This window comes from Schistocerca cancellata, chromosome 4 (assembly GCF_023864275.1).
Source record: "Schistocerca cancellata isolate TAMUIC-IGC-003103 chromosome 4, iqSchCanc2.1, whole genome shotgun sequence".
Lineage (NCBI taxonomy): Eukaryota > Metazoa > Arthropoda > Insecta > Orthoptera > Acrididae > Schistocerca > Schistocerca cancellata.
The window spans coordinates 226,388,269-226,414,007 of NC_064629.1; the positions used below are offsets into that span (position 1 = coordinate 226,388,269).

General features: G+C 37.7%; 1 protein-coding gene across 2 annotated transcripts in view; it reads right to left on the bottom strand.

Annotated features, from left to right (window-relative positions):
• Positions 1–25,739, bottom strand: part of LOC126184920 (transcription factor 12) — a 742,430-nt gene that overhangs the window by 22,355 nt on the left and 694,336 nt on the right. Inside the window, exon 13 of one of the 2 annotated variants that reach the window (XM_049927589.1) lies at positions 21,183–21,271. In XM_049927589.1, coding sequence (XP_049783546.1) covers positions 21,183–21,271 — 89 coding nt within the window. Of the gene's footprint in view, positions 1–21,181; positions 21,272–25,739 lie in introns of both variants that reach the window. The other variant, XM_049927588.1, reaches the window with a different exon arrangement.

The window sequence follows — 25,739 nt, forward strand, 5'->3', positions numbered from 1 at the left end:
AGAGAGCACTGAAAAGCAAAACATTGGCTAATAAAGAATACAGCAAACATGACTGCTACACTCAATAACCGTGAACACGGACTTAGCATGAAAGCTAAACAATTTTCTGTGATTAGTAAGAGCCTGACTGTTGTCCAGCATCTTTTTTTACTAGTAATCTATCCACAGAAACATATAACATTACAACAACATTCTAGATTCTGATACATTTTTGTTTCTTTCCTTACTATTTTCCTCTCTACACTCTGAAACATTTCGGATATCATACCCAGCATCCTTGGCCATTCCTCCCCATCCATCCAAGCCTTGTTTTTTATTTTTTAGTCTGGCAGCTAAAATTCTGCTTCCTATTTAATTTCTCTTACATGCAGCATACATACTTTATCCTCTATTCTCTCCCCAAGCTGCTTTCTGTATGATCTTGCACTGGGTGGTGACATAGGCTCCTTCTCCATATTCTATGAGTCTCTCACTTTTTCTGCTCAATAAATGATAATTCTCCTTGCTCTATTCCCATGTGTACACTTAATTGATATTTCAAACCAGGGTACCACGTGACAAAGCATAATACTCAATTCATGGCCACAAAGGTGTACATGTTCAAACCATGAACACAGCTTTTCAAACTAGGAATACTGCTTTTGAAATTCTCCAGATCAAAGTCAAAGTTATAATGATGTACAAAGATTGTGTCTGCTCAGTTCTTCATTTATGACTTAATTCTTAACAAACATGATGGTTTATCTTTCGAACTGCTTACTTTATTTTGCCTGCTTTGAAATCATTATTAAAAGAAATAACAACTACAGCTGCATATTACATAGTCCAAAAGCTACACTCAAATAAATTCTTGGTTTTACTCTTTACTTTCAGACTTTGAGTAATTCATTGACAGAATAATACTAACATACTCTAAGACAGATTACGTTCATTGTCATTACTCACACCATCCAAAGAGATAGAAAACATTTCTTGTCCATAGTGTACAATGCTAACAGTTTTTATTTATTTATTTTTTTATTATTTTTGTTCTTTAAAGGGGGATCTAGGACCCCTTGGAATCATGTATGAAGATATTTCTTTAAAAAATTTCAAGTAAACAATATCTAAGCCAAAATTACAGACAAACACTATATTTATGGCCTGATACTATCTATTATGAAATGAACACTTTTCACATGAGTAGCATTCACATAATATTGTAGAAGTGGGAATAATCACAGCAGAACTAACATATATTCAATCACAAAGAACAACTATAAGATCTTAAGCTCATAAATTTAGAAACAATTCATATATTGAGTAGGCACAGAAGACATGCAAGGGTAATGGAATAAAGAAAAGATTCTATACAGAACCCTGACAAGAAAATCCAGAGTTTGGATTGTATTTTCCTTTTAATCATCAGCACCACAAATTTTCTTTTTCTTTTCCGATTTCTCTTCTGTCTTGTCCTCATGGAGAACAGACAGATTGAAAAGTTCTGAAAAGTTGAGAGCTTACATTTGTATGTGTCTTGGTCTTGCTCTCACTGCATCTCTTTCTGAAGTTGTACATAGGTGGTACTCATATGTTTAAGAGTGTTAATGTCACAAATAAAATAGATAAGAACAGGCCGCAGATACCACGGTTTTAAAAAATTGAAGGAGAAGACTGATCTGTTGATGTCCCTTCAAATTTCAAACTTATCTTCTACCCTCTGTACCACAGGGCATGAACAGTGAGCTTCTGAGAGTGAATGCTCAAGATTTTCAAAGCTGGTGCCTGTAAACCATTATTTTTTAAATTTATACCTGCAACTTTCTTCATGTCATATGTGCTAGTTTATATTTAATGTTTTCTGTCATCACTGGAAATATATTTGTTCCAATAAAATAATACAAATGTGGTATTTTTCTTTTTTAAAAATGAAGCACAAAGAAGGAGGAAGGAGGAAAGGCTCACTTCTCTCATTCATCATATCATTCAAAAGTATATGTAGAAGTTTGCATGCCACTTATCTCTTTCCAGATTTGAGACTCAATCTCAATTTTATATTCACTTAGGGCTGACCAATATTTCATCTGGAGTGGTTCAGAGAAGATCAGTAAAAAATGAGCAATAATGGGTTTTCTGGGGACATAACGATGCACAGTTCTAAATAATAGTTTTAGACTCACCATGGTAAGTAAAGCTATTTAAGTTATTTAGGTTGTTTCCCAAAATATTCTAGGAACAAATGTAGGGGGATAATGCTTTTTCCCATCATACTGCTCCCTCAGCTGGGACTGAGTACTCTATTGTGAAGGCATCTATTACATTTTTCAAGTGTTTTAAAAATGATGCTCATTAAATTGACTAATGATTTTAGACTCGACATCACATGAAAGAAGAAATGGTATGAATGAGCCTATGTGACTGACTTGTTTGTTGTCATTTCTTTGTGGTACACATTTTTTAAGTTCTGGAGCTCTTGTGAGGAGCTTCCCTTAGCATATTACCATATGGACTCCTCAAATGTGTATTTATAGATATATAAAGGAAAAATGGTTGTTCATGCTCTGAATGGTTATAATGCTACTCCTCTCACTCAGCAGCACAAGTCATTTCCCCTGCACAAAGATATTTAGTAGTGACGTGTACAAAGTATGACCCACTCAGATAGCTGAGCACATTAAAGCACCTGCTTCCATGATGCAGGGAGATACGGTGGCCCCAGATCAAATCCACCTTCAAGATTAATGGCCATGGGGCAATGTGCCAACCATCCTGGATGTGGTTGTTGGGTAATTTTCCATGTTTGCATGTATTCCTGGAAGGGCAAGAGGGGAAGGGAGGGGAAGAGCTGGCAGTAGCTTTAAAATGACCCATCATGATAACAGCCTGTATGTGGATACAGTTAGTTCTATACGGCGAGAAGTACCATACTAGTCTTGACCTGGCATTGGCAGGATAAAGGGCACCAGAAAGGAGGAGGAGGACGACAAAAATGTATGAAGTACACACATACATTTGGTTGTTATATTGCAACAGAAAATTTGTTATGTTAATGTTTCTTTTACATCTGTTGACCAACATAAAAAAAATTGATACAACACACATATCAGAGGATTTCAACGCTGCATGGTTATTGTTGATGGCTGTTCAGATAATGGGCATTTACAGCCCAATGTGAAATTCATGTAATGTTTTGTACCTGCATACTTAAAGCCATAACGAACATTTCTCACAAAAGCAAATCTTTGAAACTACATCATTAACAAGGTCTATAATCAAGTAACATCTGCAGAAGGGTGCTAATGAAACTGGTCCTTACGTGCAGACATATCAAGGTGATTTTAGTCTGCCTTCTTTGCCATAGAAAATATGGCAAAGAACAAGCATATGGCACAATACCCTTCATGATGGATGCTAAAATACAAGGATAACAATAAAATAAGTAATAATCTAAAGCAGATACTAGTTTAATACCAAATGTTCAAAATGAAGTCTTATGACTATAAAAGTTTTGCTTTAGGAATGAACACAGCCAGCTCTGTATTACCAGTATACGTTATTGCATCTGGTTTCATCCTTTACTGCTATATCACGTAAAAGCCTTAGGGTCTTCTTTTAGACCTTCCTACCTGTTCCCCATTGTGCTGTTGTATAAAAAGAGGAACTCTTTTCATAAAGAAGAAAAAAAGGAAGATTAGGGTTTAATGTCTTATCAACAGTGAAGTCATTAAAGAGAGAAAATTCTCAACTGAACAAGACTTACCTTAAGCCATTTACAAAAATCAAGTAAAATATAAACTTGCACAGTCAGATGAACATTTTCAAATTTGGTTTCGGTGTCTCAACTTCACAAACATGTTGCTCAGCATTTCTTAAACTAAACCAAGCCCCCATGACCACTGTATGCTGTCCACAAAGACTATATTGTTGTTGTTATTGGCATGAACAGCAAAACATCCAGCACACTGCTACCACGATGGTTAGGAAGGAAGCTTTAGGGAACTATGTTTCTGGGTGCATGAAATGTATTTCACATTTTATGTAACATCAGTAACAAGGGTTATCCATTTGCTCATTGGGAGATGTGCCTCAGCATTCTAAATGGCGGTCTTCAGCAAATTTACATTCACAGTTATACTCCACAAAGCACTTTACAGTGAGATATGTTTGCCACTGGGATTTTCACAGAAAAAAATTGTTGTGACTCGCTGATTATTCAAAGTGCCGCCGCGCAATTACACACGTCCTCTACGTGCGGCGCTGTCTGCCAGCCATGCAGCAGCTGCGCCACCTAAGCGGCCAGCCGAGCAGCGGCCGCTAGACTGAGACTCAGTGTTTAATCGAATGCCGACTTGTACACAGGTCAACTTACTCAGTGACTAATATGTGTTGTTGTGTTGTCCGAAATATGTGTTAAATTTGAAGATTTAACAATTGGCGACGAGGATGGGATGGCGACTCACAGGGTTCCATGGCTACTATTGAGCAGCTCTTGCAAAATCTCCTTGAACAGCAAACGCTTCTAACAGCGGCAATTCACGATTTCGTCGTGGCGTCAAACGCGGGGCGTTTCTCGGCGATGGCTGTACCTCCTTTTCCACCTTACGACGAGACGGCGGAAGACTGGTCTCATTATGAAAAACGTCTTCGACAGCACTTCTTGGCATTTCATGTCACAGACGAACAACCATGTAAGTCTCTGTTCCTTTCCTGGATTTCACCTCAAATGTATCGGTTGTTGTCACAATTGGCTCCTTTGAAGGAGCCTGCGTCTTTGTCCTTTGCTGAAATGTGCTCCCTTCTGTCTGTCTATTTTCAAAAGCAAACGCATGTGGTAGCCTCTCATGTTGCCTTTTATCGTTGTCAAAAACAACCAAATCAGTCCTATCGCGCTTGGGCTGCTGAACTTCACGGCCTCAGTCGAAAGTGTCAATTTGTTACTGACGTCCACAAAGAATCCTATGCCGATTTCATGGTACAGGATGCTATTATCCGGTCGGCGCCCGACAAAGAAGTTTGGCAACGTGCCCTTCAGTTGGCGAATCTGACTCTAGATGAAGTTCTCTCCATTGCGCAGTCTTTTGAAATTTCTCGCACCGCTGGGGTGCAAATAGAAGCATGGGGTGACGTCGGGGAAATACAACCTCTGTGCGCTGTTGACGACGCGTGCGGCGTGTCCCCGCCGGCCGACATGGCCGCAGTACGCTCCCACGCGCAGCCTCGGCCTAGCCGTAAACAACCCACTAAGAAACTGCAGCAAAATCCCCGGCAACTTTCTTCATGTCCGCGGTGTTTTACGAAACATTCACGCGAGGAGTGTCCCCAACGTTGGGCTGTGTGTCACAATTGCAAAAAGAAAGGTCATGTGTCTTCCGTTTGTAAATCCGACCGCATACATGATGTTCATGAACATGACGCTGATTCTGATTCTGTGTTGTCTGTCAATTGCACTTCTTCCCTTTCAGGGAAGTTATTCCTCACTGTCCAAATCCTTGGTCGAGATGTTCGCATGCAAGTGGATACCGGTTCTGCTGCCACTATAATTAATTCTCAGACGTATCTTCAGCTGGGTTCTCCACTCAGAGGTATCTTACAAATCCGTCGTTCGCACTGTTCCCATATTTGTGGTCGACCAGAGCAACGCAGAAAATCTTTTTGGTTTCGATGCCTTTCGCGTTTTTGGGTTCTCCATAGATGACTCTGTCACTATTGTCTCTGACGCTATTCCTTATGCTCAACTGGATTCCTTGTCGACGACATTTTCATCCCTTTTTTCTCCTGGGTTAGGCCGTGCAAACGACTTTGAAGCTCATATCACGCTCAAACCCACTGCTCGGCCTAAGTTTTTTCTGGCTCGGCCCATTCCTGTGGCCCTTCGTAATCAGGTAAAACGGGAGTTGGATCGTCTCACTGCTTCAGGGGTCTTGCTTCCTGTCACTTTGGTCCTCTCCTGTCGTTGTAGTTGCTAAGCCCAATGGTGATATTCGTCTCTGTGGCGATTTCAAAGCCACTGTAAATGCTCAATGCCTCATCGACACATACCCTATGCCCCGTCCTGAAGAACTGTTCACTAAACTCGCTGGAGGACAGTATTTTTCTAAAATTGACCTGTCGGAAGCTTATCATCAACTTCCTCTTGACGCTGCTTCCCGGCAGTTTCTGGTCCTTAACACGCCTTTCAGCCTCTATCAATACCAACGCTTGCCATTCGGGGTTGCTAGTGCCCCTGCTCTCTTTCAGCGATTCTTGGAACAATTATTGCTCCCTGTCCCGGGGTGTATCAATTACATGGACGACATTGTTGTCACTGGCTCCACCACTGAAGAACATCTTCAAAATCTCCGCACACTTTTTAATGTCTTACAGACTGCTGGTCTTAAGTGTAACCTTCAGAAATCACAATTTTTTCAGGCATCTATCACGTACTTGGGGTTTCAACTCTCTCGGGATGGTATTCGTCCACTTCCAACACACTGTTGCTGCGATCGATGCCCTTCCTCGCCCTACATCTGTTAAGGAACTGCAGGTCTTCTTGGGGAAAATAGCATACTATCACAAGTTTTTACCGTATGCGGCGTCGGTGGCTCAGCCGTTGCATCGCCTGTTGCATAAAAACGTGCCTTTTCACTGGTCCGCATCATGTGATGCGGCTTTCCGGAAATTAAAGACTATGCTGAAACAGGCCCCCGTGCCTGGCTACTTATCGACCTGGCCAACATCTTGTTCTTGCCACAGATGCCTCTCAACTCACAACGCAGCCCTCTCACAGTCATCGCGATGCCAGCACCAGAACGGACGCCACCAGGAGACGTGCCCATGCAGGAACCGGAGGACCATCCTCTGTCAGAGGATGCCTTGCCTCCTCCTCCAACGGATGCCGACACATCGCCCATGTCTCCTGTCATATCAACTGGACTTGCCGCAATGGGCGGATTGGTGCATGGGGCCCCAGCAGGTTCGACCCCTACGTCTCCTGTCATCTTGACCCATTACCATCGGGGACACTTCCGTCCGTACGGGAAGCCTCCTCCTCGAGACTTTACGGCGAGTCAAACAACGCCTATGGACGTTAGCCATCTCCAGGACACCTCCATCAAGTCCAGTTCAACACTTTCAAAGGGGGGAAAAGTGTTGTGACTCGCTAATTATTCAAAGTGCCGCCGCGCAATTACGCACGTCCTCTACGTGCGGCGCTGTCTGCCAGCCATGCAGCAGCTGCGCCACCTAAGCGGCCAGCCGAGCAGCGGCCGCTAGACTGAGACTCAGTGTTTAATCGAATGCCGACTTGTACACAGGGCAACTTACTTAGTGACTTATAAGTGTTGTTGTGTTGTCCGAAATATGTGTTAAATTTGAAGATTTAACAAAAATAAAGCTAAATAATATGATAAAAATTGTGACTACTATACACAACTAAAAATAAATAGGTTCTGATAACCTCAATGTGCATCATGGCTTGAAATGAGTCAATCTGTTAATCTCACAGAAGTGGAAAATATTTCTATAGCAGCTTTTGTTATTTCCGTAGTGCAGCTGTGTATCTCAGTTGAGAGCTACAGTAGCAATTTCCAATACTGTGTTTTAAAAACAAAGAACAAAACCACAAATGAAAGATCAGAAAACTTGCATCTCACATCTATTTTACACAGGAGCTATCACTTCAAGTATATGATGATTTTACAAGGAGTCAACTCTTTCTTAGCTGAATCAAACATTACTTTTGATTGCATTAGACACACTGTTCTTACTGAATCTCCCTAGCAAGGAGATCATTGAGGATGTGGAACATATCAATAGACTACAATAGAGAAAACCACAGAAAAGACTGACTTCTTGTGCTGATAACAAGAAGTGTGGTATGGAAAAAGAATAAAGTAGTCAAACAGATGTGTAAATTAAAAAGTATACGTTATTATACCTTAAAAAGTTTTGGTCCATGTTAGTAATATGTGCCATATACCAGGTGACAGCATTCACACATAATTTTCTAAATAGAGAGCTGTGCTTGGAGTATGTTGAATCTGATAAACAGACAAACCTAACATTGCCAATTCTGAAAAATTGAGCAAAGTCATGTTTATACTTCCACTATTTTAACACACACATACAATTTTAAGTTTATGAAGATTCTTGCAAGCTAATGTCATCCACTGTGAGCTGCAGCAGAATGCAATATTTAGCATTTTTTGAGTCAATATTGCAATAATGAAATACTGGTACTGTAGGTGATCTGTTAGTCACATAATTCATATAACCACTCACAACATGGTAAACTTCTGTTTATATAATAATTTAAGAGCAAGAGTCAGCACACAGTGATTGAATAGACGAAGTTACACAACTATGCTACAAAAATAACAAAAGTTGCTATAGAAATATTCCCCCCCCCCTTTTTTTAAAGATTAACAGCTCAGTATCTGCACTCTAATGTAATGTGAATTTGTAGTGTATGCAGATTATTTAATGAGATTGGGTCGAGTTAAAATATATCAAAACTGACCAAATAAAACAAGCCCAGAATAATATTTCATGCATCTTAACATAGGCAAACCAAATTATATCATCAATCCTGGGGTGCAGATGATGTAAGCTGTGTTGCCTGTCTTACGGCGCATGAGATAGTTTCTGGGCCACTTGTATTTTGCCCATCCAATAGTTACAGCTTCTTGTATGTATTTCAAGAAAATCAAAATATCTTAAACCACTGTGATTCAAAAACTGTTAGCCTTAATAAATCACTACACTTTATGGTTGAGAATAGAATTGATATTACTGACATGTTAAAGCTTTACTCTGTATTCTGTACTCTACAATCTAGTGATGCTTACACATAATTTCTGTCATAAATACATTACGCAACAGTTCCTGGCCTTTGCCGTAGTTCCACTAACATGCCTAAATGCTTTAGTTCAAAAGAAGTGAGTAACATGAAACAAAGCTTTCCAAAACTGATGATCACCAAAAGCCACAACCACAACCATTTTATACTGTCAATACTGACACTTGAAGGAAGAACAAAAGGAAGGAAAATTTAGAGTATAATGTCTGATCAACAAGGAAGTGAATAACGATAGAGCACAAGTCCCTCAAAAAAAAAAAAAAAAAACAACAACAACAACAACAACAACCACCTTCCGAAGATGTATATTTTGAAGATACAGTGGGAAACTTAAATTTGGATGGTTGGTTGGGAATTGGAGTTCAACTCTTCCTAAAAATGAGTCCAGTGTATTAATCCTGTCATTTCTAATAGTATCTATACTGGAAAATACAAACTTGATCCTTCTCTTTCAGAACAATAAATTCATCTTCTGGAGTGAAGGTAAAGGAACAAGTGCATACACGTAGATGCAGACATAGCACCAACAGAAGTAATTCTTATGTTACTCATCAGAAAGTAACTAGATACACGAGTTATGATGTACACAGTTAATAGTGTCTGCTATCATCGAGTGGCCCTTCTTTCCACATTGTGTCAGAAAAGCAGTTTTTTTTTTTTTTTTTTTTTGGGGTACAGTGAAATTTGGGTGAATTGGCATTATAAAATAACACAGCAGTAAGGTATTGGGGCACAAAATAAATTTAAATGATTTCTGGAACTCATACTTTTTAATAAAGTTGGGGTAATTGTAAAGATTCTTGATTGCTATCATCTTCCTAAATAATATTATTAGCAACAATGTCTCTTGTGTCTCATCTGTAATAACCCAAATACAATAATGATGAACATGAAGGGTTGCGCTTTGATGAGGTACAGATTCAAGATCAAGCTGAAGAAACTTTTCAAGGCATAGACAGGTAGGGATGGAAGGCATCTAAACACTCAAGGGTGGAAAATGACTGACTGAAACCTAAAACTGTAGTGCAAGGCTTTATTCTAGAGCATGGGTGGGTAACTGGCAGCCTGCAGGCCAGAACCAACCCTTGAGTGATCTCAGTCCAGTCTGTGGAAGAAATTTGTGGGAGTTTTCTGCTCTGCTATCTTTCGTTTGAGCAGTTTTGATCATTTTGTGCAGTGTTAATGACATATAATTTGTGTCTAGCATCTGTAGTGGTAGAAATGTGACACAGAAGTTAAGGGGCCCTCATTATTCAATAATATTATCAATTCATCAATATAATGACCATCTGACAATGCTAGAAATACTAACGAACATATTGATACCAAGCAAAATATTCTCTGCACTACCAACACATATTGAACGTGTGAGGACAGGTATTATCAGTTTGACAATTTGTCATTCCATTGTTCACATTTTTCCAGTTTGGCCTCTGTATAATACAGCCAATACATGTTAATTTCAAGAGATCTGGAATATCAACAATACAAGGAAAAGATAGATTGCTACTCATTTTAAAGATGATATGCTCAGTTGCATACAGGCACAACGAAAAGGCAGTTATCATTTGGCCAAAGCCTTTGCCAGAAAGGAAACACAACACACAACACACACACACACACACACACACACACACACACACACACACACACAAAGATGTATACATTCACACAAACAAGCACACCTCATGCACACATGACCGTCATATCTGGCAGCTCGGACTGGAATGCCGTTATGTGCACATGAGGTGTGCTTGCTTGTGTGAATGAATGTGTGTGCATTTCCTTTTCTGCAGAAGGTTTTGGCCCAAAGCCAAATGGGTAACTGTGTTTCCATTGAGCCATTCTGCAGCATAATGTGTCATATTTATGGTCAGCAGCAATCTATCTTCTATGTATATTGTAGATTTGGACTTTTAATTTATTTAAAATGAACAAAGAAATGATGCTTAATTTATTTAGTGTTTCAGAAACAACCCATGCCTATGTCATTAGTCATCAGAACTATTTTGCTTATAGCATTTGTGAACATTTACCACACTAAATTTCAAATGCTCAAACAACTTGCCTGTGGACAAAAATTACATTTTTACTCCTAATTGTTTGACAACTGGGAGTGTCGACCTGTTTCATAGCCATATTTTATGTTTCTATTCTTTCTCATATTAACATTAGCAAATAAGTCTTGTGCACTGTAGACATATGAAAACACTGCAACTATTGAAACTGAAGGTAATTTATAATGAATTAGCTGCAGCCAGCTGCTGTTATAAGTGTTTATTTTTACATGAAGACATTTCGAAATGGCTGGCATCCTGTCTTCAGATGTTTAATTTATTTATATATCATGGACATTGTTTATTTACTAATGGTGTTGTAGAATTTTGCAATGGAGGAGGTTTTTAAGACGACGTAAACATAAAAAAATGAGGTGAACATCACATGACGAGGCAGCCCGCAAGTTTGAGTAAGTATATGAATCAGGCACGCATGTCACCCACAGGTGCCCATGCCCGCTGTAGAATATGAGGCAATAACAATTAGTAACAACACCCCCGCCCCCCACACACATACAAAGCAACCTAATGGCTACTACAATTAATTTTCACCATCATTTTATAACAGAAATCACTACTGCTGTAATTTGTGTATTACATTAATCTGTGTTATGAAAACACAGTTGCACTAACTGAGAAAAGCTCTTATTTCAATTTCAAAATAGAAAATATGATATGTCCTATGAAATTAGCAAACAGAATAGAAAGAATTTACTCTACCTCACAACAAATTAAAATAGCAGTCTGAAACACTACCCTCCAACTGTTTGATTAACGTCTATACTGTTATAAAGCAAAGTCAGTATCTTAACATACTACTAACAAATATCCCTATCACAAAATTCACAGTCTGGCAAATGCCTTTCACCAACATATATTCCCAGTGCTAATTGCTTACATGGCATAATTTTATTGGCACTGAACATGAAAGTGACACAATAGGTCCCTGTCATTACCAGTACTAAAAAGATCCTTTCCCAAGATTTGTTTGTTAAAAAAAACATCATTTTAAATTTACAGTCTTTGATGCTATTTTCTGATAGAAGTCCAACATTTAAGCGTGAGAAAGTAATTATTTTTAATAGTGTATTTAATGTATTCAGTCACTAATGAAGTAAAAATTAAATAGAAGGAGTTGAAAGTTCTTGTCATTCGTTAGTTAAGTATATCAATTACCTTTTCATCATTGTGTGTCCACAATCATAATGAATAATATCAATTCACTGTTTAATTTTTACGTTGCTTAGAAAAAATTCAGACAATGTAGATGAATGCTGTATTAACAGTTGATCTTTCTTGCACTAGGTACATAAGCAAGGGAACAGCATATAATTGACAACATAGTGTTGTCATATTAAGTACTTCATCACAATTTATTTTCACATATTGCTTCTTGTACTAAGAACCTCTCTCCATCCCTCCCCCCCCCCCCTCTTGCTCTCTCTCTCTCTCTCTCTCTCTCTCTCTCACTCACTCACTCACTCTCTCTCTCTCTCTCTCTCTCTCTCTCTCTTTCTCACACACACACACACACACACACACAGATGAAAGGCACACTTCCATGTTCTCTAAATTGTAAGAGGCACTAGGTAATATAACAAGGAAACAGAAATTGCATAAGTTGCAACATCACAATAAGTTACACAACTCTTTTCATCAGCTGCAAGAAAAGAGAGCAAGTAGGTAACACACGCAAACGCTTCTCCTGTCAGTGCCCAAATTCAGCTTATTAATAAATATATTTGTGAACACTACATTACACTCAAGTCACTTATGCATAATTCTAGAAAAAAGACTTACCTGGAATATCAAATAGTAAAATTCTAGAAAAACAAACATACAAGGAATTTTTTAAAAAGAATAACAGTATCTGAATCAAAAGCAATAAGTGAACAATATAGGAAGGATTCCTTCTTCTGGTGAAGTTCTGAAGTCACTAATAAGGTAAGTCTACTGACTTGGCCTGCAAACAGTGTGCGAGTCTTCTCATCAGTATCAGATGCTCCTAAACATAAGACTACAAACCACATGAAATACATAACATTTACGAAAATACATGATCCTGCAAAATTTCTAACTACGCATGCACATTATTATTCACCTTCAAATACTTTTTAAGGAATTTTTCATTATGCCAAATGATCCTTGCAAGAAGAAGCTTGTACCACTTGCTTGTACTAGCATGGCAGGTCCCAGTTTCATGATACAAAAAGCACTATTGCTGACGCACTGTTATGAAAATTAAAAGCAAAGTACGTACAGAAATTTATGCTTGCAGAATAGAGACATTTCTACAGCAACAAGCTTGACAGTCATGCAACATATATACAATAACATGACAAATGCTAAACAGTGAAGTGGTATTAGTGGGGATGCTTCAACTTTTAACAGAAACAACTGGCACAGAATTTTTTGCACACTACATTTCCATTTCATTTCATTTCATGCAATTACATTAAGCATTTCCTCTTGTTTGATTAATGAAAGCAGTGGACATTCACTATATGGCTGGCTTGACCTCACTACCAAACTACAGTCCTTGTTTTGGAGCCTGTAACACCACTTTACTCTTGAGCTACCAAGTTATCTTCTTCTGCTTCAAGAACTTTTGCAGGCCACTATTGGCAGTTCATTTGAACTATGTGAATTTCACAATTAATTAATTTTAAAATTTCCTATTGCAGACACTATGGCATATTTAAAGGATTTAATAGCATTTTAGCAACATGAACATACCAAAAATGAATTTGTAAAACTGTTATAAGATCACATGGTATTTAAGTTGGTTTGATAAACAAATTCCACATTCTCCAGCTGTATAGCATCGATTTCCTCTGTCCTGCTTCACAGTAGATTTTATGAATGTGTAATGCTCTACTTTTGTGTGTGTGTGTGTGTGTGTGTGTGTGTGTGTTTGCATGAAAGAGAGAGGGGGGGGAGGAGGAGGGGAGGGGAGGGCAATGTGTCCTTTTCTGACGTGTATGTATGTAGAGAGAGAGAGAGAGAGAGAGAGAGAGAGTTATTGTACAAAGAGTTAAATACAAAAAGTAAAATAAAGGCAGCTTAAAAGTGATATATAAGACATCATGTAAATGATCAACATGTTGCCATATTTTTCCCTGAGAAAGTTTATTTAATTTGTAATGTAACAGAACTCTTCCACATAATAGTGAGAGGTCACATTTAGGAGACACAGAACAAGCAATTTACTAACTGACTCACTGAGAACTATCCACTTACGGAAGGGTTCTACAATTTAATGTGGAATCTAAACTGTTATGAAACTTTAGATTTTGGTTTGCCCCTGTACATATTAATGCCCAAGATGAATGTTACATTCAAGTAACAAGAGAAATTCCTTGAAGTAAATGGTGATTGAAACATGAACTTTTGAACTGCAAAGAGGGCATCAAAGAAAGAAGATAGTAATACCAGCTGTAACAGTAGTGATAACACTAAAAATGATAAAGAAAGGAACATGAAATTTTAACCTAACAGGACACATCAATATTTCATTAAATGCTATAGAAGAAAGTTCAGTCACAAGAACACCAATAAAGCAGATACATGCGATGAAAACTTACAAACACTAGTAATTAACTATTGAATGGATCATGAGATGCACTAAAATGCTGGCATACTTGGGGGCACTACCATAATTGGTCAGCTACAGACTCCCAGACACAAATTTATACCTGTAACTCAGTTGACAGAATGTTCCCTTTTATCAAGGACCTATCAAGTTCCCCCTGTGATACACTTTCCATGAATCGCAACTCAAGTATTAAATGTGTTTGAAAGGTGTGCTAAATAGTATTTTCGTTGTCTAGAAAAATATGATTGGAATGCATCTGAAGGAAAGTAAAAGAACATAAAAAGAATGATTGAAATTAAAATGTATGTGAATCTAATAGTGAAAGTGATAGAGAACTTTTCTCAGAAAAAAGAACCACTGATAGAAAAAAGTAGGAAAATAATTATGTCTCAGTCACCTGCACCAATTAAGTCTGGCAAAATTACACAGCAAATAACAAACCTTGCTTAGGACAAAAAAAATTATTGTAAACAAATACTAACTTTATACACAAACTGAAAAAAGGAGTAAAAGGAACAAACAAAATATAAAAAGTGCATAATTAAGAGCAACAGATCTGATGTCTGTAAACCATTTCATGTGCTATAGTACTGAAGCAGCTTTTACTGGTTTAACAACCACCTCATATGGAATATATACTTTCTTTCATTCTGAATCACCATCGGTGTAAATCTTTCATTTTCAAGTGAAAGGCGCATAAAGAAATGAACATTTATAGTATAATACTTTGCTCTTCAATCACTAGTAAATAAATTCTAATTCTAATGAAATATTATGGCAAATACTGACTAATTAAAGCAGATCTGACACAAAAGCTATGTCTAAAAATGAAAGGGATGCATGTGAAAACTTTGAAAAAATGGAATGACAGTGGTAAAATAAAATATATGGGGCACTATGGCATGGTAGTATGGCTCCTTGGCTCATGGTTAAGTGTCAGACTACAAGTACAGAGGTCTTGGATTGAATCCCTAGTCAGTCCTAGGATTTTTCTCTCTTACTTTTCACTTCTTTCACCTGTGGCAATGTTTGTTAATGAGAAAAATACCAAGCTGCACTGTGATTTGGAGACCACATTAAACTGTAGGTCGCCCTGTAACTAGCTATGTAAGTTAGTTCAATGGTTGGCAGTAGGCAACAACATACAACATCCAATGAGAACATACCTAGTAAAACACTATGGTATACAAAGCCAACCTTCAGGTTGATGACACCTTTAACTTTATAGCATGGTAATAATGGTAATGGGCACATGGAAAAACAAGAAGACTGAAGAAGAGCTGGAAATGAAATTGACCACCAGATAATGGAACTTGAAGAATAACACAACAATACTATATGTTAAAAACTGGCTGAGGAAAAGGAAAATTTATTCAAAGAAAACAAGTGATATAATATATAAACGAATTTGACTGTAAGCACAGTTCTTACCACCACAGAGATGGGAAAAGTGATGTAGCCAATATTGTGACTAGGCTGGCAAATGAAAGATTTACACAGATTAGGCATAATGCATTAAGACAATGATGTGAAACTCAAATGCTGACATGGGTCAAATGACACAAGGTTCAAGTTCAGAAAAAAGAGTCAGCACCCATAGAAATGTAAATGAATTTTGAAAAATTTAGTGCAAAGCATAAGAGCAATGGTAATACTAAAGTTTTCTTCCTGACACTTGACACTTTTCTGCTATTCTCTATTTCGAGAGAAAACTTATTCACAGTAATTACTTTCAAAACTGACCCAAGGTGAATTTCTGAAATTTTTTAGATTTGACAGGAGATTTATTTCCTTTCATAATTGAAAACAACTACTCACATTGATAAGTATTGATGTTTGAATTCCACATTCAGGCAATTTCTCCATAGTCAATCATAATTCTTCTAATGCACCTATATTCAGTACCAGTTACTAATGAAGAGCTCTGTACCACTACTGTCATGTATCGATAAGTGATACTGTTTCATTTTCTGACACTATTTGGCAGTTATTTTATTGAGAGTACTGGACATGGGCTTTGGAGGAAGGCTTTGCATTTTTCACACCAGGGAGATACACTTTCAGTGTGGTCTCAAGGTCTTGTTGTTGGCAGATGGTAGTCTGTAAATTTCATTAGGAGAAGCAGTAAGACGAGCAGTTTTCACAGAAGTGAGATTGTGGCCTGCTTTGGCGTTTTGTGAGTAGACCTAGCTGAGGGCAGCAACACTTCGCTGCCATTGTCATCACCAGATAACTGTGTATGATATTTTTGCCTTTTATGCACGAAATTCACAGGTCAACACACCACAGAGCCACCCAGTGAGTGTGAAAAAAGGTTTCTTCTGCTCCAAAATTCTGGTCATCTACCCAAACTGAGCCCCATCCCTGTGCTTGGCATGAAGTAGCCTATCAATTGAGGAGTCACTGCTACAGTCTGGTACTAACCTCATGTTTGTTAATGAAATGGTAGTAGTACTGGTAGTAGTAGTTGGGTATGCCAGCCCAGGATGTTGAATGACCACTGAACAGTATGGGAATCAATGACAGCTACTAGGTGGCGCAGCTGAATGCACGTGACACTGTTACTGCCATGAGGATTGTGGACTAGACACACATACTGTTCCAGCCTCCTGGTACCCCTGGCTTCCCTTTAAAGCCAGTAGAACAGTGACTCCACAATCAGCTGTGATTTCTCTGTGCTATAGTACTGATATCTTGTTACACATCACTGTCTTGGTACTGAATTCATTACATCTCAGTTTTTGATCTTGGTTTGCTTGCTGGACTTGTTATTCTGTTGTAACATCTATGTTATCTGCCTTTCTCTTGTGTTGTCCACTTGTTACTCTTTGGCTGCTTGCTGTCGACAGTCTCAGCCAGTGTGTGTAGTGTAAAAGTAGCTGGACATATAAAACACTGTTATTATTGTCTACTTAAAATCATCCCTTTCTTCAACTGTACCCTGCTATCTATCCACCCTTCAGCAAATGGTACTCTCTGTTATCTTTATTACAGCCACCAACTTTTCACAGAATTAGCAAGAGATCAACAAAATTTTATCAATCCACACAGCTATTGTCCACATATACTACAACATACATGACAAATGTTGTAGCCATGCAGTTTACTTTTTCTTCTTTTCTATCTTACAGTCAAGTTTCAATCAACAGAAAAACAGTAGTCCTGCAGTGACCACATCACTCAAAAATCAAGACAGAAAATTTAATTCTCGTAACAACAAATCACTCACAGAAATAAAGAAAAAAATGTACAGAGATTTTCCGTCTGTAGTTCACTCGTGGCAACAGAAGGATAAATTATGAAAGACAGCAATCTCATAGCATGAGAAAGTATTTTTGGGAGAATTAATATGAAAGTGCAGAAAATTCAAATACCATCCATAGTAAGGGAACTGAGTTTTCACTCATAGTATCACACTTAGAAAAGCACTCACTCTTTGGGCACTAGGAAAATGTGGAACAGTTCATAAGGGGCAGTGTAAAATATGTAATCTGTGTCTGAATTGAGTTAAAGCAATTAAAAACCATTAATCAGAAGATGGATTCAGGTACCATAACTCACTATATGGCCCATTCATACAGAATGTGTATCACATAAGCTATTTTATGGCATCTTGAACATGTAATTAAACCAATAAACAGAGTTAGCTACTAATTAGTGTTCAGCAATAGGAGAGCTTTTCCCCAGAGCAGGAAATTCAGTTGTTCTTATTCACTGTGAAACATCTGGGATACATAGCAAACATGTAGCTGTTATGCACTCTCTTGTTGGTCCAGCCAGCACTTATCACTTCTCTCTGAACACTCCAAAACGATAGCTTAAACATTAACTGCAAAAAGATATATGTGCTCCAGTTCATCATCAGACTGGTTGAACTCCACATTTCCTGCTGTTGGCTTGTCAATACGGGCACTTAACTCAGCCAGGAGTTTTGGGGATTACTATTTCTTCATGGCACTTTGAGTTTCTGAACACTAAAAAAAAACATATTTTTTGTGCAAATACATCAAGGATGCCAAATGTCATTCCCATAACCAATCCAACTCTAGCCTGAAATAGTACATCTCCAATGCAGTATCACGGTCAAGATTCTGTTGAACACATCAGAGAAGAAGTGGAGTTTAGAAAATATATCCAATATATCAACCAGAGATTGCTTCATGGAGGTACAGTGGTTGTATATTAAATTCATATTTTTAATAATACAGTGTTATACATCATTAAAATCTGAACCATTTCGTCCCCACCTCCCTCCAGTGTTGACACAGCTGTTAACTGTATTTTTTCTATTCTCCAGACAGATAAAAAAAGTACACCAAATTACTTATTGCATCAGTCACTAGAAAAAATTTCCATACTTCTGGAAGGTAAATGAGGCTGTTATCTATAGTATGGCAAAAAGTTATCACTATGAACTCTTGGAAAACCATTCGCTCTGCAGATCTTACACAAATGATTGTTTCTTTAGTTATGTTTGAGTTTTATTTTATATAATCACTATCCAATAATGACCCAATTCAGTTGTTCATTTTTCCACTTTCTTTCCAAATTGGAAAAAAAATACGGACTAACTCATCTCATTTGTATAGCATCAAACATATTCAAAGTAATTCTTATAAACTACATTTAGTATTTTCCATTTGAGTGCAAACACAAATAAACTTTGTGGTTGTCCAATATGTGAGTACACTACGTTTAGTTGCCTGTCCAAGAAACAGAATTCTTTTAAATTCACTCCATAGCATTGGAATGTTTGACCTTGTGCTTTATCAATAGTCATACAGTACACCAATATTACTGTACACTGGAGTTGAATGGTAAGTTAGTTGAAATGAGTGGAATTCATGGTATGAATACTCACTTGTCTTTTTCCTTTTCCAGTTAATATTTCTGCTTCTACTATATTGTTTAAAAGCTTTTTTTGTGAATGCATACAAGGGACACTGGGCAAATTTAGGGATTCTGTTGGGAAGTTTACACTTTCGTCTTATTTCACCATTGTATCAGAGGATATTTTCCCCCTTTCCCTGGTATCACACACAGCACTTGCTGATTTGTTTGTTGAGCTATGTCATTTTTTTGTGGCTCAAATAATTTGTTCATGCAGACATTCTTTATTTACATAGTTTCTCTCTAGGAACAAATAAAATGTTTTGACAGGTTGTTCCCATGTTTTTATTACATAATACAGAGTACAGCTCACTCGTTATGACAATTTTGTCAGAGTGAGAATCAATGAACTACATGCCATTTCCAAGTTGTATTCTCGAACATTTGAGAATATTCTAGAACATTTGGAAACATTATTTAACATTCAAGAATTTTCATAAAATCTGGAGAACATTACAGAAAAATGTCAGACTTTTCCCCCTTGAAAAATACATTGATGCAAAAGAGAGAGAAGATGTCATGGTGACCACCATGACACAAAAGTGACCACTTCAAACACAAATATTTCCTCAAACACAACAGCTAGTGCATTATGTGGGAACCAAGGGTAGCACCAGACACAAAATTGGTGGTGGGTAGTTTTGGAGGTATCGTCAGCTTCATGCGGAAACACTTTAATTTTTATATATACACTGACTATTGTTTTCAAAGGTTATGAAACATATATTTTCTCTGAATGGCAGCACATGTGTTTCAGCCCTATGCCACTGAACCATTACCAACAGTGGTTTGACGACTGTACTTACTTAAAGCCCTTCTTGCTTTCATTTAGTGCAACTACATGCATGCAAGATACATTTTACAAAAAAAACACACCACACTGAACAGACAGGAAGACAGTTTTGCTTAACAGAAGTGTAGAGTGTAAATGCAGGAAAGGAAAAAGATATAAAAGTTATTCTCATTACAGAAGCAATAAACATTCAAAGTAATTAATTGTCAGTGCCATACAACATATGCCTGCTAGTAAGATTATTCGTGCAAAAATAGAACAATAAACCAAAGAAGGAACAGAGAAATGAAGGAAGATTAGCATATTTCTGTGATCATTAAGGCAAATAGCACTGTGTTACAAGTGATAATCAACACAGTTACCCACAAAAAAGGCAAAAATAATGTTATTTTGAGGGGAGGGGGGGGGGGCATGGAGGGAATCAGCATTTACTGTGAAATGTTGTAAATCATGTCACAAAGTAGTTAACATTTCATGCTGAGAATAAACATTGAAAAGTTCTTTTTCCAAGACTTAGTATCTGGCAATACTATTGCCACTATTCAAAAGTTAGAAAGCTTCTAAAGTTTCACCTAAACCCTTAAATAAAAGCTTAGGGTCTCCCTTTTCAATATGGTGTTTCTAGGAAATATTTTCTAAGAAACACTACTAAATAGTCAACATCTCCATTTCAAATAGGAAAAAGTAGTGAAAGAAGAAAACTTAAATATATTATGCTCAAGTGACTTGAGTGTACAAAACGTGCTGTCAAACATTACACATGCCTGTTCAGAAAAGCTGAAATCTTGAAACATGGACCAAATCAGGTTCCTAATGTAACTATATCATGCAACTTATTGGAACAACACAGAACTCAGAGTTCAGGACCCACCACATCAACATTTTTACTTTTTCTTTTTATTTGTTAATTTCAGATTATGAAAATCTAAGATATTTTACAACCTATATTTTTATTAAGTGTTGGTACCTGATCTGGTCCAATGCTGAACCTGGGCCTCTACAGGAAGAAAACACGTGTGAAACCCACTTACCTCTCACGAACATTATTGGCCTGTCGACGTTCTTTTTCACGAACTGCCTTTGTGTTTGGGTCTTCACAATCTTCATCCGCACTTGAACAACAGTTGCAGAAACACAATATGGAAATTATCTCAACTGGCCAGATTAGGACAAATACCAAACATTATAACCTTTATCATTGTTTCCATAAGACAGTTAACTAATGACAGAGAATTAAAACTTTTTTATATAACAGCAATTAAAGGCTGTGACATATTATTCACTTTCATGTCTTGCAAGAGAGCCAGTCACATGGCTGTGTTCACAAACATTGGTACCTCACCTGAGAAAACCAATTAACAGCAAACACCTCACACTGCCAACATTTTCATCTGATTCTTTACTATTAGTTCTAAATGAACTGTTTTAAAATTTATATTTTAAAAATCACACAATTCTTATACAGGGTTACTACAAATGATTCATTCACTTTCGAAGTTCAATATTTTACATGTGTAAATATGACTGATACATGAAGAGAACTGTACACTCACTGATTTTGCATTGTGCCCACCAGTCGGTATTATGAGTGCAGTGCCTCAATGAAATGGTGACAAAACAAGAAAAGAGTTTTTTGTCCAAGCCAATATTCAGCAACCATCCATTTATATAGAACGGTTAATTGCCACTATATGAGAGCATAGAGCACTGAAATACCTCATGACACTTTGCTGCATGAACAAAATTCACTGAAGGTTGTTAATATTAATGTTTTCTGTGAAATGTCACCAACGAAGCTTTATGGGCCATTTGTCTTCTGTGAGAAGACTGTGATGGGTACCTCTTACCTTGATACATCACAGTTGTGGTTGTTTTCACAACTGACTGTTGATTACGAGAATTTCATCTTCCAGTAAGATGAGGCTCCTCCTCACTGGAGCATCGATGTCTGTCACTACCTAAACGAGAAAACTCCACATCACTGGATTCGACATTATGGTGAAAATGATGTGGCTCCATTCCCTTCACTCCAGATTGCCTGATCTCATGTCTTGTGACTAATTCCTTTGGGAGTACATTAAGGATCATGTTCACATACCCCCACAGCTAAGAAGACTGTAAGAGTTCAGAGAATGCATCACTGCTGCTATGATGACCACTGAAACGATGTTGCTACATGGAGTACGGAACAAACATCACATCATAGCAGTTTAGACATGTGACCACAGGGGCACTCACAGAACATTTGTAGAGTGCAAAATGCAAACTTCCTGAGTTTACAATCCTATTAGTGCATCAATCATATTTGTACATGTAATACTTTGGAAAGTATAGAGCTTTGAAAATGAATGAATCATTTATAGTAGCTCTGTATTTTCTGACTGTTGACTGGCTGCCAACAGGCACATGGTTATGACTGAAAACACTGCTGAACTTTCAGGCAATATTCCTTTTTATAGCTAACTAATAAAAAACACACATATGTATTAACATTATCCTAGCTGCAATCTGATACTCGCTCGCTCTCTCTCTCTCTCTCTCTCTCTCTCTCTCTCTCTCTCTGTGTGTGTGTGTGTGTGTGTGTGTGTGTGTGTGTGTGTGTGTGTGTGTGTGTGTGTTAGATCCAAAGGAGGAAGGAGGACATTGTCCAAAAGATCCGCAATATTTTACCTCTTGTTTATGTGTCTTTCAAACCCTTCAGCACCTCACCTATAGAATTATGGGTTAGTGTTACTCTTTATGTTATTTGTTTTATCTTAACTTGCACTTTTCACTTAATATTACGACCAACTCTATATGAATAAGCATGGCTAGGTAACCTGGAGGGTACATATATGTTACTGAAGGTATATTACAGGATCTGGGGATGTATTAAGAAAGAATGATAAAGAGTAAATTGTGATGGCCCTGCAGCTGGGGATGATACACACTGAAACAAAGGGACACAGGATATATTACACAGCCATGAGAAGAGGTCAATTATGTAGAAACTGTTGGTGGTCAAGGTTTTGGATGCCCTGGAATGTGAATGTCAGCAGCATTCCCACTCTGTACATCAGAATGGGACACAACTTATGGCAAAACTCAAGTGAAGTGCAACGGTGGTGTAGACAACTGTAGTTTGGACAAACTACAAATTGCAAATGTGGCTTCACAGTAGACAATTTATGTATTTTCTCTTGCCGATTCAATGACATTATAAGTTATGACTGTAGGCAGCACAGGAACAGCTTCACTGGAACTGCTCATGCAGTCGAAACAAAATTGCTACCAAAACACATTGATAGCTGTTTCAGCATAATTTACATTCCATCAGAGTGTCTGCTCAACATTTGTTTCAGGGTAATTTACATTCCAACAGTGTGTTTGTCCAACACTTGCACTGCTCGGCTTATACAGGTTGGTGAGTGCAGTATGACATGATGGGTGACATTCCCTCAGCTTAAGCATGTTGGTGAGTGCAGTATGACATAATGGGTGACATTCCCTGGACATTTCTACCTTTCTAGTTGTTGAAAAAGGCACCATGAAAGCTGTAATAATGCTCCTACATCAAGGACGACACATTCCCAAGACCAAAATTGTGCTACAGTTGTTTAAGAGGAATGAAGACAATGAAACAAAGGATGATTAGGGTGTAATATTCCATAAATGATGAGATCATTAGAGCACAAATTCTAACTGGAAAAGGAAACTAATTGTGTCCTTTTCATAAGAACCATCCCAGCATTTGCCTTCAGAAATTTAGAGAAACTGTGGAAAACCTAAATCTGCTATACTTCAAGGATGACACATTCCCAATTGTGCTACAGTGGTTTAAGAGGAATGAAGAAAATGAAACAAAGGAAGATTAGGGTGTAATATTCCATCAACAATGAGGTCATTAAGAGGGAGCACAGCAATTTGAACCGCTGCTCTCCTGAATGAGAGTTCAAAGTATTCCTGCCAAGCCACATTGCTTGGCGGGCTATTAAGAGAAATATCATTTGGGTTCAATACACACAATATCATCTCTATGAAACAAATTTGCAACTTCAAGAGCCTTCCCACAGAGCACAGAGCACTGTTCACAAAGTACAAGAATTACGTTGCTTGTGTGTGCACACCTGGTGCCAAAACCAAGAATCTGAAAAGTCCTTGCCATAACAAACTGTATCTGTTTTGAGAGTTAACTGTGGATCCCTCAGGTATCAAAATATTCTGTTTGATCAGTGTCCTTGCCCCGCCCCCCCCCCCTCCCCCTGTAACTCTTTTATCATAGAAGCTGCCATAGCATTTTTGAACAAGGTTCCTCTAAATTATACTTTGGAAGTATAATATTAATTTAGGAAACTGTTTAAGGCATTATGCAAACCCCCAACATGTGAACATACGCTTCTCACAACATTAGTGCAATAAAACTCAATGGGTGAAAGAAAGCCTAATATAAGGAGCTGTCAGCCTTGATGAAGTATAACATGTTGAGCAATACCATTTGCGTATGTGAATTTTTTTTATTTTTTTGTGTTACTAGCTTAAGCCCAACATGCACTGCAATGCCTCTTTCAATTGTTTTCTAATGTATTGGAAAGAGACACATAAAAACAAGGTAGATACCTAAGACAGCAATTTATGTTCAACACTGGGAACTGGAAAAAATGATCCTGTGTGATGATACATTTGTTGGCTCCAAATGATGTCATTTGAAATGCCAAACTGTATTTGCAAATGTGTTGTAGAAAGTGCATGGAATTGGTGGAGTCACCTGAGAGCAATGACAAAAGAGGTTCGGGTGTGAACACAAAGTCGGAAGTTTGACTTTGCAATTTGCACAGCTCATTCCTAATGTTTCAGTGCTGAATTTTTGTGCACCACAATGTGCACACACTTTATCTATGAGGTCAATGCCTACACTAGGGTACACACTGTAGTCATACTTGACACTGTACTGGAGAGCAGCAAGAGTTAAGTCAAAACCAATTAGCACTGTCCTTCAAAATCAAGTAGCACAGAAACAGTCTGTTTCCACTCTAACTGTTCGCTGCTGTGCTAATTCCAAAGTACGCTATGAAGTACCTCATAAGCAATCTGCTAAATTTCTTGGTGCCTATTGCCCATCTGATTCCAAAGCATGCAATCGAGCTGTTCATAAACTATCAGATAAACTTCCTCCTGTGCAGTGGTCTTCCGATTCTGATGCACTAGATATAGCAAGCTGTAAACAATATGATTCATTGCTTGTTTGGTGACACACCTGGAAAATCTGTTCATTTACAAACCTTCTCTTGAAAATGCTGATCATTTTGCAAGAAACTGCACATAAATTGGGCTATTGCTTTTTGAGATCATACATTCCGAACAGATAGACAAACATTTATTTTTTATACAGCTAAAGACAGAAAAGACAATAGAAAATAATACATAGAAATTTTTTCAGTACTTGATTTCAAGTAATAATAGCATTCACTCTCTTTGCCAAAATACCAGTTTCATTCTCCAGTTATCTACAAAACTATGTCTTCTTGATAAGTAAATCCCACCTCTAATCTGTTCCTGCATATTATGATGCATTTCATTTGTCTTTTTTTCTTCCTCTTCTATACATTTTCT